Genomic DNA, 15,234 nt, shown 5'->3' on the forward strand with positions numbered 1-15,234 from the left:
AACAAATTTATGAATGAAAAGAACATTTTTTCAACAAAAATTTATATACTGAACATTTTTGAATTTAGAGAACAAAATTTTCAAATTGAGAACAAAATTTGAACATAAATATTTTCTAAAAGTACGATTTTTTTTGAATCTTGAGAACAAAATTTGAAACGAAGAACAAATTTTGTCAATTTCTTAAAGCATGAACATTTTTTGAATCTTGAGAACAAATTTATGGATGAAAAGAACAGTTTTTGAACAAACTTGTTCACAAACATTTATCAAAAAATTGAACATTTTTGTAAAAGCGTTAACATTTTTTTGGAGAGAGAAAACATAAACTTGAAAAAGAAAAAATAAAAAAAGAAAAGTAAAAGAAACAAAAATAAAAAAAGAAAGGAAAATAAAAAACCGGTTCAGAAACCTTCTAGAAGGTTCCTAAAACCGGAAAAAACCCAGCTGAGAACCTCTAGAAGGTTCTCAAAACCGGGAGCGCTGGAACGGTTAAACGGGCCGGCCCGTTGCGTCGCTGCTCGGTCGCTCGCGTGTGCGAAGCGCCGGCAGTTTGACGCAACGAGCGGCATATAGGATTTTCCAGGGTTTCCTCCCGACCTCATGAGGCGTGGAAGCCTCAACCAGGGAAAACTCGTGGAAAGAGCAGATCTGCCCAGGTCTGATGGGCTTCCAAATGCGCTGGTGGATCGCCCAGGGATAAATTCGCTCCTGGTTTCCTGGCCCGGGGAATAGGCAGGGATCCCCCCGGGATTGCCTGAAACCAAATGAGGCCTCAAAGTGATTTGAAGAAAATTTGCCAAAGCCCACCACGACAGTCGAGGCCCAGCCCAGCGCACCAGCCAAGACCGACCGGTTTTCCCCTCCCCTGCTCCTCTCCATTCCTATCCTTCTCCCCCTGCCCTGCCCGCCGTCGTCGTCGCCGTGAGCCGTCGCCGCCGCATCTCCCCCGCTCCGATTCGTCTGCCCACCAGTCAGGTACGCCCTCTCCTCTCCGCCCCGATTCACCCCTTCTTTCATCAGTACGACGATGCCCTAGGACTAGGAGCAAGGGAGCTCAAGGCAGAAGAACCGTGGAGAGGATCCTTCCGCACCCCGAGTCTCGATCCCGTATGGCGTAGGAATCCCTCTGCCCGTCTGCCGTCGCCGAGCTCCACGGTTGGTCGCTTGGAGAGTTTTTGACGGGGGGAACGAAGGTTTCAGTTGATAGATGATTTATTACTTACTGGTCTTATGATCCAAGATATCTCACACATGTCTGTGGAGAATTGTTTTGCAACAGCGTCTTCTCGTTTCCAACGGTTTTAGCTCCAATGGATCTCTCTTTGTCTCTGTTTCTGGGATCAGTGCATCGTTGTCACTCCCCGGCAAGTCCCAGCAGAACCAGGTAGACAGGCCTTGTGAGAGAGACAGAGACGATTGTTCAGGTCCCATGTTCTAGTGCTTGCTAGAGTGCTTTGTATGGCCCAAGGATGCCTCAGTAGGTCGTGCTGTGATGTGCAGACAATATTTGGTTCAGATGGGGAGGCTATGCGCCAGTAACCCCTATTTTTCTTGTTCGTGTGGCAGAAATTGTCAGTTGTCGCAAAGCTGCTGAATGACGAATTATACAAGCACCAGAGGGGAGCCACAGATTGTAGTACAACACAAATCTCCATATCTTCAAACTGTCCCCGTAATGCCCAGTTCGAAAGTGTACATACTGTATTTTGAAGCGGTGCCCACATGTAGTAACATATTTGCACATCCGTGCCCTGCGTTGAATTTGATACCAGCATGGAACCGGCCACTTGTCTCTCAAGTTGTCAGAGGACCATCTTTCATGTTTCACACCTTGGATTCGTAACCACATGTAACATTTTCACATTTTTGTCCTGCAGCAACCTCCTCCTCGTCGTCGTCGATGGCAGGGTTCGGCAGCCTGGCGCCCAAGACGAAGAACGTGGTGGTGGCGGGCGGGCTGACGGGGTTCGTCTTCGGGGTGTACTACTACACCACGTGGGCGGTGGGCAGCACCGACGAGCTGCAGGTCACCATCAACAAGTTTGAGGACCTTAAGAAGAAGGAGGAGGCTGCCGCCTCCGCAGCCGCAAGCACCTCCACCCCGGGATCCTCATAAACAAATGCTCTCCCTTAACTAGCTGCTGCCTCTCAACCTGCCCAGGACCATGGGTTTGGTTTGTATTGATAATAATGGGTGCTGTTAGTTAGATGGAGCATTTTCATTCCTGGCATGGATGGAGTTTGGAGTTGATGATGCTTTTTGTTTGTGTGAATGGTAGCCGCGGTGTCTGGAAGTTATGATATGATACTGCCTCCGCTTCAAAATACAGTCTCCGCTTCAAAATATAAGGTGTACTGTTTCTGTCCCTCAGAAATAAATCAGGATTTTTGATGTTTGACCTTCAGTTTTGCAACGGATGGAGTAGTACCTTCTGGAGGCAGGGTCCTCTGGTTTGTCGTCGCTGTGTTGAAATATGTTGCCCGTCTCTCTCTCTCTCTCTCTCTACCAGTTCGGTCTTTTGGATGGATGATGTGTGAATAGGTTGGAACATGAATGCATTCACTGTAATAGACTGCATCCTTTCCTTCCATGATCTCCCAAGAATGAGGGGCGTGTGTTGGCTGGCAAAAAAAAAAAGTAGGACATACGAATAGTTGTAAAAAAAAAGTTTAGGGCATACAAATTTACCGCTTTGCCCGCCGGATCGCGCGCATCCGTCCATCTAGTACCCAACGGCCAGGGAAAATCCCTGGCGGATGGCCCTCTCGAGGGTGTCTCCGGAAAAAGGAAGGAAGGAGTTTCGATCGTGTGATTGAATGAAAGGAACTAAATCCAACGAGATTCTGCTTCCGTTTATTCGTTCGTCGGCTTTAACCGTCGCCAGACGACGATACAGACGTACGAGAGAACAATAAACCAGCAGGGAGCGGAATCGCCCACCGCCGGCCGTACGTGTGCGCCCGCCGTCGAGGGCCGCGTGCTCCGGTGCTCGGTCGTTCGGCCGTGCTGCCCGGCTTCGCTTGGGCGCCATGGCGCTCGGCAACATCGCCATCGTGCTCGGCTCTGGTGAGTTCCCATGCTCATCACCCCCCAGCTTCGGTCCACATCTATCTACCACGGAGGAATCTATGGTGCTCTCGCAGCCGCCGGCGACCGTCGCGTCCTTGCGAATCTATCTGATGTGCTGCTGATGCTGGGGTTTAGCTTACATCTAGCTTCCTGCTTAGGGTTTTAGCTTACCTATACTCGCTGGGTGGATACATACAGATTAACGGATCACTTTCGTTCCTACTCTAGTTTACTTTGATGGCTGCAAATAATCCAATCTGCCATACGCCTTTAGGGGAACGCCGCAGGTTCTTCCTCAAAGCTTACTAACGGATTGCAAAAACTTTGTTTCTTCTCGGTCTGTTGGCAGGATATCTCAGCACTGTTCTTACAGGAGGCGACGCCAAGAAAGTCCCCATCATCGGGGACACGCTTGCCCATGTAATTACCTACTTTAATGATCACTTACCTTGCCTCCATGCCTTTATTCTCAGTCGGGTTGATTCGATCCCATACACGCCGAGCCATGGCCGGCCATGACACCTTTTGTATCTTTGTTTGTCTCCTCCTCTAGTTTGTGAAGAACACCGGGAAGGCCGGGACACATGACGGTAGCGATCAGTTGGCATCTCAGGTTTGTTTGTTGTGGATGTGTTTGTTTTTCGTGTCGGCCAGATTGGTTTGACAGGCTCTAGATCTAAAATCGCGGCGCTTGACTCCGCTAAACGTTTTCAGCTCGACAGTATCAGGGATGAGATACAGCAAGCCGTACGCCGCAGAGACGAGAATGTTACGGTTATCTCCGACACATCAGGTCAGTGCTCGCTTGTTTTCTTGTCTCGATTCTCAACCAGATTGATTATGCAAATGTCTTAATTATGTTTGATTTGATCTATCGTTTCATCATGCCCTTTAGACGTACACGGTTAATTATATGATTTTGGCCCTCTGGTTTGTAGAATTCTTTTCTGAATATGTGAATTCTTATAGCTGGTACATATTTAATACTATGTGAATTATTATTATTATATCTTACCTTCTTTTTTTGTAGGGTCTGGTTCGTATACCGTAATGGCAATTGTTGTTGCTGGGCTTATCGGCTACGCATACGTCAGGTGGAAGGTAAACTCTCATTCTTTTGGGCGATCCAAGATTACGCAACACCGAGGCTGTAATACTATCCTAGATTATTCTAGTTACAGGTCATTCTGCTTTTGAAGTCATGTCCAGAATTGCTAATTCACCGTGCCAGTATCTAAAGTTCGCGCAATAATTTACAGGGTTGGAAGATTTCGGACATGATGTGGGTGACGAAGCGCGGTCTGGCCGATGCTTGCGATGTCGTGGGTAAACAGTTAGATGATGTTTCAAATACAGTACAGGTAAGGTCTTTCTTTCTTTCTTGCTGATGTTGCACATCGACTGTTGTGCCGAACATATATGTATCTTACATGCATGAAGAAGAACATATATGTCCATTTCAGGTTACCAAGAAACATCTCGCTGGAAGGATCGACCGGGTCGATGCTAATCTAGACGAAACACAAGAAATTATCGAAGGGACAAGGGATGAGGTTCGTTGGAACATTCCTGCTCCATAAATATTCCCTTTTCTGGTACTTTTGGATGGCGAAACGAAACAGCAACACTAAATTTATTTACTGTCTTTGTAGGTCGCAGTGATCCATGTGGATCTGAGCGCCTTTCAGAAGGAGCTCCAAGAAGTCAGCCGTACGGTTGAGATATGGGTAGGTGCCTTGTACCGAAACATGTATGTATATACCTTGCTTTCTGGAGCTACATATCACTCACGGTTGCACTTATTTATCTTGTTGAATATGCAGGGGTCAAGGCTGTCTGGTATCGAGGACACCCAGGTAAGTACACGCCCATTATACTGTTATCTACTACTACTTTACATGTTGCTGATTTTATCTACTACTTTCAAACCTGTATCAGGATCGTACCGTGCGTGCAACCGAAGCCTTGGTTGGGTTCAGCCAACAACTGGAACATGGTGGTGGATATTCGCCAGGCAAGTCGTCGGTCTATCTTATGCAATTCTTTACTGGCGTGTTGCTTACATGATTCGCTACGGGTTCTGCATCAACCACCGTACTTCTAGAGTCTTACTTTGAAGAGATATTTTCAATTTCAGGTCTCATCGTTCCTTCCAGCTCTAGGATCCTCCCCTTCAGAGCAAAACATTAATAAAATGGTAAATAAGACTAAACTTTGTTTTTGTATTCAAAGTAAAGGCTCTGTTCTTTTCCAGCTCTTGCCATCAGAAACCTAATATATGTGTTTCTTGCTGCATGTTACTTTCCTGCAGCTGCCGCATTCTCCTCTTGTATCTCTTCAAATGGTCGCATCAGTAGCCGAGCCTAGCGAGGACGAAAGCCAGGTTTGGTTTCAGTTTTCTAACTTTGCAAACAATGATGATCCCTTTTTATCAATGTGCTCTGTTTACACAAATTAAGTTGGTTTTGCTGCTTTGGATGATGATTTTAATTGGCTCTAGTTGCATGCATTCCAGGAGAATCACAAGGTGTTGCCCTCGAGCGAAGGAAGCATGGGGTGGAAGCTACCTGGACTCGGACTTAGCTTTCTAAGGAGTTCATCTAATGTATAGATGACATTTCTGGCATGAGTTGTATAACTCTTTCACTTATAGTTATGTGTGGCCTTGTGTAAATAGGTATACTTGCGTAGTGGTCTTGATTATACCATGGTAGAAGAGATAATCATTTTTTGCCAAGGGAAAATGATAAACTCATGCCGTTCCATTTACACATGTAATCAACTTGTCGACCTCCAAGTTTGGATGTTCGTGCCATTCTTTTTAGTAACTTCTTTTACTAAGAGGATTTGTACGTTTTTTACTACTCATTCAGGAACTTCACACCATGAAAGCATCATTTTCACTTGTATGTGTTGAAACGTGATATCTTTGTAATTATTGGGACTGATTCTCCTATTATCTCTAGCCTTGTATAAATTGATCTCTAGAGATATTGTAGGGTTAGTTGGCTTGTCACGCAAGACACCACCTGTATATATTGTAACCGACTCCGATGGAATACAATTGAGTTGCATCCTATAGTCTTTTACATGGTATCAGTTTTCTCCCGATCTCTCTCGCTTCCGCTCTAGGCCGCCGCCGCGTCTCACGCCGCCGTCGCCCCTCTCTACCTGCCGCCGCCGCCGCCTGTTCCACACGCCGCCGCCGCCGCCCAAACAAAAACCCTAACCCTCCTACGCCGCCGCCGCCGCCACTCCTCCTACAGCAGCAGCCGCCGCCGCCACAACCAACCCTAAACCCTATCACGCCGCCGCCGCTACTCCCTCCTCTGTAGCCGCCGCCGCCGTCTCTCCCTACCACTATCCAGCCGACGCCACTACCATGTCTCGCTCCAAACCCGACATCTCCGACGCCGGCTCCTTCGCCGGTGCTGCCTTCACCTCCGATTGCCTCAACAAGCTCCACATCAAAGACCACGTTCCCGTCGTCCTCGACCTCGACTCTCCTTACTACAACGCATGGCGCACCTACTTCGCGCTCCTCTTCCGCTCCTTCCGCCTCATCGAGCATGTTGATGGCAGCGTCGACATCCGCGACATGAAGGACGACGACGAGTGGCTTGCTGTGGACGCCTGCATCGTCAAGTGGCTTTTTCTCACCATCTCTCCAGGTCTCTTCAACATGGTGAACTCCCGTGATCCGTCCGCGTACGCTATGTGGACACGGCTGTGCAATCTCTTCCTCGACAATCAACTCCAGCGTCGTGTCTTCCTCCAAGGTGATTTTTTCACCATGCAGCAAAACGATCTCTAGATCGACGAGTACTGTACGCGGATGAAGGTTCTTGCGGACGAGCTCCGCGATGTCGGCATGAACATCGACGACTCCGTCCTCCTCACCAACCTCCTTCGCGGCCTCCACCCCGACCTCGGCCAATCCGCCGCCAACCTCTCCCACATCACGCCGACGTACGCCAAGGCGGTCACGTATCTTCGCATGGAGGAGAAGCGTCTTCGTCACGCGGCGCGGCAAGCTCCTCTCGCCGCCCTCCACGCCGGCACCGTCAAGGGGCCCGCCGCCCTCCCGCAGCCTCCCCGCGCGCCGGCTCCACAGCCGCCCGCCGCCCCTGACCAGGGCCGCCAGAAGAGGCGGGGAGGTCGCGACGGCCGTGGCCGCAACGGCGGCTCTCAGCCCCGCCAGGCGGCTCCACCCGCTCCTGCTCAGGCCGCGGCACCCCCGCCCTGGCTCACGGGGTACAACCCCTGGACGGGGGTGGTGCACGCCTACTCGATGCCACTTCTGCGGGCGCCTGCTCCGGGCTTACTTGGCCCTCGCCCGGGTCTTCATCAGGCCCTCTTGGCCGCGCCAGGTGGCTCCGGACCCGGTAGCTCTTCGGCGTACAACGGGACCATGGCTCACGGCGCTGCCATGTCACCTCCCTACGGCGCTGCACCGACCGGCTACACCTACGACCCAGCGCTTCTAGCCGCCATCCACGCCACCCCTTCCCCAAGCAACTACTCCGGCGGCGGGGACTGGTATATGGACACAGGCGCCGCTGCTCATATGGCATCGAACCCCGGTATCCTCTCTCGTGTCTCTCCGTACCCTCTTTTTTCTCGCATTGTCGTTGGTGATGGCTCTACGCTTCCCATCACCCACCACGGCGCGTCCTCTCTCCCTCTCTCATCATCTTCCTTACCTCTCAATAACGTACTTGTGTCTCCATCCTTAATAAAAAATTTATGTTCTGTCCGTACTCTTACTCGTGAACATCCTGTTACCGTTGAGTTTGACAAACATGGTTTTTCTGTCAAGGATGCCCACTCGCGGAAGGTTCTGCACCGATGTGATTCCCCCGGCGATCTTTACCCGTGTGGCCAAACGACAAGCAGTGGTCCCGTCGCCCTCCACGCCGACGTCTCTCTCTGGCATGCTCGCCTTGGCCATCCCGGCGCCGACACTCTTCATAAAGTTTTGCAGACTTTTCCTTTTTCATGTAATAAATCGGCAGCACACACTTGTCATGCCTGTCGCATAGGAAAACACGTTCGTTTGCCGTTTTCAACTTCATCATCAATTGCTACTTTTCCTTTTGATGTTATTCATTGTGATGTTTGGACATCTCCCGTGCCTAGCAATTCGGATTTATCATATTACCTTGTGATTTTGGATGATTTTTCTCACTTTACTTGGACCTTTCCGTTGCGCCGCAAATCCGACGTCGCTTCCTCCCTTCATGCTTTTTACGCCTATGTTGCCACCCACTTTCACCGCACCATTGCCCATCTTCAAACCGACAATGGAAAGGAATTTGATAACCTCGCTATTCGCACCCTTTTATCCACTCATGGCACGATTTTTCGCCTCACATGTCCATACACATCTCAGCAAAACGGTCGTGCTGAACGTGTTCTCCGCACTCTTAATGAGAGTGTTCGCGCATTGCTCTTCCACGCACACATGCCTGCTCGGTTTTGGCCCGATGCTCTCGCCACAGCTACCCTTCTTCTTAACATCCGGCCTTGCAAACCCCGATGGAACTACACCCCTCATCACCTCTTATTCGAGTCACCTCCGTCATATGATGATCTTCATGTTTTCGGTTGCCTTTGTTATCCTAATATCACCGCCACGACACCACATAAGCTCGCGCCTCGCTCCATCGCTTGTGTCTTTCTTGGCTACCAACCAAACACAAAAGGCTTCCGTTGCTACGACCCGGAGTCCATTGTGTGATCGTGTCCAGGCACGTGTATTTTGATGAGGTTGTTTTTCCGTTTCTGCAGGCAGCGTCGCGTCCCTCGCCATCTCTGGACGCCTCTCCTCGACGGACTCGTGGAGCCCTTACGCTCCCACCACCTCGCCGGTCGGGCGCGGCTGCGGCCTCGTCGCCCGCTGTCTCGACGCCCTCGGCGTTTCCTCCGCTTACTCAGGAGGAGTCGGCCTTCCCGGCCACGCCGGGCCCCCGCCTCTTGGCTCTGGAGGAGCCGGCTTCCCAGGCCTCGCCGGGTCGCCGCCTCTCGGCTCTGGTGGAGTCGGGCGCGACCCCAGCTGGGCTCTCGGGCTCGTCTGCGCCCTCATCACCGTCTACGACCGAGCCAGAGTCTCCTGGCTCCTTGTCGGCTCTAGAGGAGCCGACCCTCTCAGCCCCGTCGGCCGGGCCTTCTCATGCCTCGCGATGCCCTCGACACCAACACCAGTGGCCTCGCAGTCATCTTCCTCGTCATCCGAGCCGGCTGTTGTGGATCCTCGGCGCCGCGGTCCACGCCCACCTCCCCCGCCGCCTCACCATCATATGGTGACGCGTGCCAAGGCCGGTGTGCACCAGCCGAACCCGCGCTACCACAACCTCAGCGTCACGACCCTCTCTCCGGTTCCGCGATCGGTGCGTTCTGCGTTGAGTGATCCGCATTGGACCGCCGCTATGCGTGCTGAGTACGATGCTCTTGTCGCCAACCAGACTTGGACCCTTGTTCCTCGTCCCCCGGGAGCGAACATCATCTCGGGCAAGTGGGTTTTCATCACAAACTCCACCCGGACGGTTCTCTGGATAGGTACAAGGCTCGCTGGGTTGTCCGTGGATTTGCACAACGTGCTGGTGTTGACTTCTCTGAGACTTTCTCTCCGGTCGTCAAACCCGCCACGATTCATGTGGTTCTTCAGCTGGCTGCATCTCGTCACTGGCCCGTACATCAGCTCGACATCAACAATGCCTTTTTGTACGGCCATCTTCAGGAGCGAGTCCTCTATCAGCAGCCGACTGGGTTCGTTGACCCTCAGCGACCGGATGATGTCTGCCTGTTATCACGGTCATTATATCGCCTCAAACAGGCCCCGCGCGCCTGGTACCAGTGCATCGCCGGGTTCCTTGGTCTTCTCGGTTTTTGCAGCACCACCTCTGACACGTCGCTGTTCGTGCTGCATCGGGCTGATCATGTGGCTATGCTTCTGCTCTATGTTGATGATATTGTCATCACTGCCTCCCGCGCGGATCTTCTTCGCGACATCATTGGTCATCTCGGTTCTGAGTTTCAGCTGAAGGATCTTGGCGCGTTGCACTTCTTTCTCGGCATTAATGTGCGACGTGATGCCACTGGATTCTTTCTGCATCAGGGACAGTACGCTCTTGATCTTCTGGACCGTGCCGGCATGACTGACTGCAAGCCAGCCGCCACACCTGCTGAGGCCAAGCCGAAGCTCTCCGGCACCACCGGCCAGCCTGCCACCGACGCTGCTCTTTACCGCAGCATTGTGGGTGCCCTTCAATACCTCACGCTCACCAGACCAGACATTCAGTTCGCAGTGCAGCAAGTCTGCTTGCATATGCACTCGCCCCGTGATGTCCACTGGTCTTTGGTCAAGCGCATTCTTTGGTACATTCGTGGCACCTCGACCTACGGTCTTCGTCTCCGTGCTTCCGCCTCGACTGAGCTTCTTGCTTATACTGACGCGGATTGGGCTGGCTGTCCAGACACTCGACGTTCCACGTCTGGCTATTGTGTCTTCTTCGGTGACTCTTTGGTCTCCTGGTCCTCTAAACGGCAGCCTACTATCTCCCGTTCGAGTGTTGAGGCCGAGTACCGAGCTGTCGCCAACGTCGTTGCGGAGACTTGTTGGCTTCGTCATCTTCTCAGTGAGCTTCGGATTTCTCTTCCGAAGGCTACTGTGGTCTTCTGTGACAACGTGTCGGCCACCTATCTTGCGGCTAATCCTGTGCAGCACAAGCGCACCAAACACATTGAGCTCGATGTTACTTTGTGCGCGAGAAGGTTCAGTTGGGTCAGCTTCGTGTTCTTCATGTACCGACCACCCAACAGTTTGCCAACATCATGACCAAGGGATTGCCTACCGCTGCATTCCAGGAGTTCCGTTCCAGTCTTTGCATCGCCGATGCCGACGCTTCGACTGCGGGGGGGGGGGGGTGTTGAAACGTGATATCTTTGTATTTATTTCCGACTGATTCTCCTATTATCTCTAGCCTTGTATAAATTGATCTCTAGAGATATTGTAGGGTTAGTTGGCTTGTCACGCAATACACCACCTGTATATATTGTAACCGACTCCGATGGAATACAATTGAGTTGCATCCTATAGTCTTCTACAGTATGAATTAGTGGTCAGAGATTCTGCAGTGTACTGACCACTTGCTAAAATGCCTTGCTTAAACACCTGTAGCCTGGATGATATGTTGTTCTCCAAAGGGAGCTGGGAACTTGGCTACAATGTGCTGGTTCCAATTACACACATATTTCATGATGTTGTGCTCTTACTTCCTAGTCAAGTGATGGTTAAGTTGGTGTACTGCTTGAGGGATGGTTCTTTTGGATCATACAAGAGTAACCTACTTGGAAATCCAATTGCCGTCCAACTACTCACCCATTCAAAAACTTCTCGCCATTCTTTGTTTATGGTTATGAAAACATGATTAATAAGGCATGGTGAACAAATCTTGAATGACTTGCCCAACACATATCCCATGCTCACAGTTTATTTATTTTTCCTAAAAAGAGCTAATAAAGACGAGATGTATATATAGAAGTCCTACATATACGCCATTGTCTTAGGATGTCAAAGTGTGTGTGGTATGATTACAACTTTGCTTCTCTCCCTATCCAGCTCCGGTCTATCTAAAATATTGGAGGAGAACAAATACATATATCCTACCCTGCCTAATCCCTTTCCTCGTCTTGCTCTTCACTGGTACCAATCCACCCACCTTACCACTCTGATCATCGAGTCGGAGCTCGTGTCTATGCCACCAGACGATGTGGCAACGATGCCACACTTCGAAGTGGTATCCGCTCTTCAAACGCGGACGAGCTGATGACCCACAAAGATGCGGCGCTCAAACACCTGGTCTGCGGCAAGTGTGTTGTTGACTATTTTCAGGTCACGATGCAACACATGCCTCGCTTCCAAGGAGGCGCCACATTTAGTTGATATGAAGACCAATGCCAATAATGCCAAGCGGTCCGCTTTGATCTCTCGAAGGGGTTATCCAAGCTTCTTCTGTCGTTCGTGCAGTCGGCATGTGCGAAACCATCCATCCTAAGATCACCTTTTGCTCTCCTTATGGGCATTAGTGAGAGCCACTTTTGTTTATTTATATTCAGGCTTAGATATTCTTGCCATGACTATATTTAGTCTTGTCATGCAATTGCTCTCGCTAAACTCCTCATTCTAGAACTTCCCACCATGAAAGATTAGTTCTTTTCATTTGTATAGAATTACATGTGATAAAGAAATGGTAAACAAATACCTATCATGTGGATGATATCATGTGCTGAAATGAGTCGGTTCCCACATTTCACACATCTTTCATGATGCAATGGGCATGGAATACACATCCTTCAAGTACTCACTCATTCAGAAACTCCACACCATTCCTTCCATGCAAGTTCCCTCCAACCAAACACAATATTTCCCTTCACTTGTTTTTATCAAGGGATCATCAACTAAACACGCAAGTAGGATGATCACATGATTGTGCAGTCCAGACACATGATTAAAAAGAGATGATAAACATTTCTTGAATGGCTTCAACATGTATCCCATGCTCGCCTCTGTTATTAACTTGTAGCCAAGTGTACAGAACTAGAACACCATGCATATTAAGTTCTCTATTACTTGGAATAAGTAGGTTACTTTGGATCATTCAGGACTACGCTATTCGCAAATGTAATTGCCGCTCAACTACTCACTGATTCAGAAACTTCTCGCTGTTCTTTTAGTACGAGCTCCCTCCAACCAAACACAATATTTCCCTTCACTCTGTTTTTGTAAGGGATCATAAACTAAATATGCACACGACTCTGTAGTCCGATCTCATGGGATTAAAAAGACATGATAGACAGTTTTTGAATGACTTGCTCAAAACATATCCCATGCTTCTGATTTATATCTTTATTCTTATTAGAAAGAGCTGACGAATAGTATAAGAGATGCATGGAAGTCGTATATATACTCCACTATCATCTTAGGATGCCAAGCAAGTCAGTGTGATATGTTCATGTTCTCAGATTTGCTTCCTTCTTTAGTCTTTATCCAGTTTCAGCCTATCTAAGATATTGGAGGAAAACAAATACATGTACCCTCTCCTACTTAATTCATCTGCCAATCTTTCTCTTCGGTTGTATGAGTTCATCCGCCCTGCCACTCCCTTTACTGAGCCAGCGCTCATGTCTACGCCACCATAAGACCTTGCAACGAGTTTATCCTGACATGTGGAGTCACCATAAGAGCTCATGTCAGATGCTACCCCCTGGAGGATCGACCGGGCCGATGCTAATCTAGACGAAACACAAGAAATAATCAAAGGGAGAAGGGATGAGGTTGGAACATTCCTGCTGCATAAATATTTTCCTTTCTTGTACTTTTGGATGGTGAAACGAAACAGCGATACCTCTACGGAACCGTACATGAGATTTTCACCTCATACGGCTCCTCGGTCAATTCTTTCGAAGGGATTCGTTTCCTCATTCGAGAGTCTCCACCCTGAGGACTAGCTAAGACCAACTGAGTCACGTTTTCATGTTCTAATTGAACACTTTCCATTTAATCATAATTGAACACTTTCCATCTATCATATGATTAAGGAAGAAGATTGTTCTTTTACCAAACAAATGCAGATCAAACCACCTCATCATCAAAAGAAAATTTTCTCAGTATCAATCCCCTTGCCCCTCATTCTTTGAGAATGAGAAGGATCCTTTTCGAGTTTTCATTTCTTCATTTGGAATCTAGGCTCTTCTATCCTCGACTTATTTTTTTTGGATTTATCATTTATTTATTTCATTTGGATTTTTTACTAAATTTATTTACTATCTTGTAGGTCGCAGTGATCCATGTGGATCTGAGCGCCTTTCAGAAGGAGCTCCAAGAAGTCAGCCGTACGGTTGAAATATGGGTAGGTGCCTTGTACCCTGAAACATGTATACCTTGCTTACTGGAGCTACATATCACTCTGAAACATGTATTTATCTTGAATACGCAGGGGTCAAGGCTGTCCGGTATCGAGGACACCCAGGTAAGTACATGTCCATTACACACCCTTTCCCTTCATCTAACCCACACCGACGCCGTTTTTTCTTTACATGTTGCTGATATTATCTACTTTCAAACCTGTATCAGGATCGTACTGTGCGCGCAATTGAAGCCTTGGTTGGGTTCAGCCAGCAACTGGAACATGGTGGCCATAATCCCAATATTCGTCAGGGAAGTCGGCCTAGCTTATGCAATTCCTTAGTGGCATGCTGCTGACATGATTTGCTAGTGGTTCTGCATCAACCACCGTACTTCTCGAGTCTTAACTCTGAAGAGATATTTTCAATTTCAGGTTTCATCGTTCCTTCCAGCTCTAGGATCCTCATCAGAGCAAAAGATCAAAATTGTAAATAAGACTAACCTTTGTTTTCGTATTAGAAGTTTTTTAGGTGAAAAAAAGGCTCTGCCTTTCCAGCTCTTGCCACCGGGAATCTAATTTATGTGTTTCTTGCTGCATGTTACTTTCCTGCAGTTGCCGCAGTCTCCTCTTGTATCTCTTCAAACGGTCGCAAGAAAGCCAGGTTTGGTTTCAGATTCCGAACATTGCAAACAATGACCCCTTTTATCGATGCACTCTGTTTACACAAATCAAGTTGGTTTTGCTGCCTTGCATTCCAGGAGAGCCACAAGGTGTTACCCTCGAGTGAAGGAAGCATGAGGTGGAAGCTACCTGGACTTGGGCTTAGCTTTCTAAGGAGCTCATCTGATGTATAGATGATATTTGGCACGAGTTGTATAACTCTTAAGGATTTTTCTTTTGGAAACACTTATCTGTATATGCAGCGAGATGGCATTTGTAGCTGCAACTTGGATTTCAGTTATAGTTATGTGTGGCCTTGTGTAAATAGGTATACTTGCAATAGTGGTCTTGATTATACATTTAATTATGCCATGGTAGCAGAGATAATCTTTTTTTTCCAAGGGAAACTGAGAAACTCGTGCCGTTCCATTTACACATGTAATTAACTTGTCAACTTCCAAGTTTGGATGGCGTATGTATGAGCGTCCGAGTATGTACTGTGTTAAAAAAATTTAAGTTTGGATGTTCGTGTCATTCTTCTTAATTAGTAACTTTTTTACGAAGATTATTTGTCCGTTTTTCACTACTCATTTG

The 15,234-nt window shown here is 48.5% G+C and overlaps 1 protein-coding gene and 1 long non-coding RNA gene across 2 annotated transcripts; both read left to right on the forward strand.

The window, feature by feature from the left end:
- The first annotated feature begins 2,916 nt into the window (after window positions 1-2,916).
- Window positions 2,917-5,140, forward strand: LOC123075598 (uncharacterized). The gene is made up of 10 exons (XM_044498166.1): window positions 2,917-3,070; window positions 3,423-3,493; window positions 3,627-3,686; window positions 3,788-3,866; window positions 4,104-4,174; window positions 4,333-4,434; window positions 4,537-4,626; window positions 4,726-4,800; window positions 4,897-4,929; window positions 5,012-5,140. Exons 1-10 carry the CDS (start codon window positions 3,034-3,036, stop codon window positions 5,138-5,140), a joined length of 747 nt encoding a protein of 248 aa, XP_044354101.1. The 5' UTR covers window positions 2,917-3,033.
- A 72-nt stretch (window positions 5,141-5,212) lies between these two features.
- LOC123083902 (uncharacterized) lies at window positions 5,213-5,938 on the forward strand. The gene is made up of 3 exons (XR_006439360.1): window positions 5,213-5,270; window positions 5,385-5,456; window positions 5,589-5,938. It is a non-coding gene; the product is annotated as an uncharacterized lncRNA (long non-coding RNA).
- Window positions 5,939-15,234: the final 9,296 nt, after the last annotated feature.

The sequence above is a fragment of the Triticum aestivum genome, chromosome 1B, assembly GCF_018294505.1.
Source record: "Triticum aestivum cultivar Chinese Spring chromosome 1B, IWGSC CS RefSeq v2.1, whole genome shotgun sequence".
In the NCBI taxonomy this organism is placed as follows: Eukaryota; Viridiplantae; Streptophyta; class Magnoliopsida; order Poales; family Poaceae; genus Triticum; species Triticum aestivum.

Bases quoted from the DNA above. Each gene is read 5' to 3' on its own strand.
- LOC123075598 (XM_044498166.1), top strand. From the start codon at position 3,034: ATGGCGCTCGGCAACATCGCCATCGTGCTCGGCTCTG. The intron at 3,071-3,422 runs GTGAGTTCCCAT...GTCTGTTGGCAG, and splicing joins CGCCATCGTGCTCGGCTCTG to GATATCTCAGCACTGTTCTT. The intron at 3,687-3,787 runs GTTTGTTTGTTG...AAACGTTTTCAG, and splicing joins GCGATCAGTTGGCATCTCAG to CTCGACAGTATCAGGGATGA.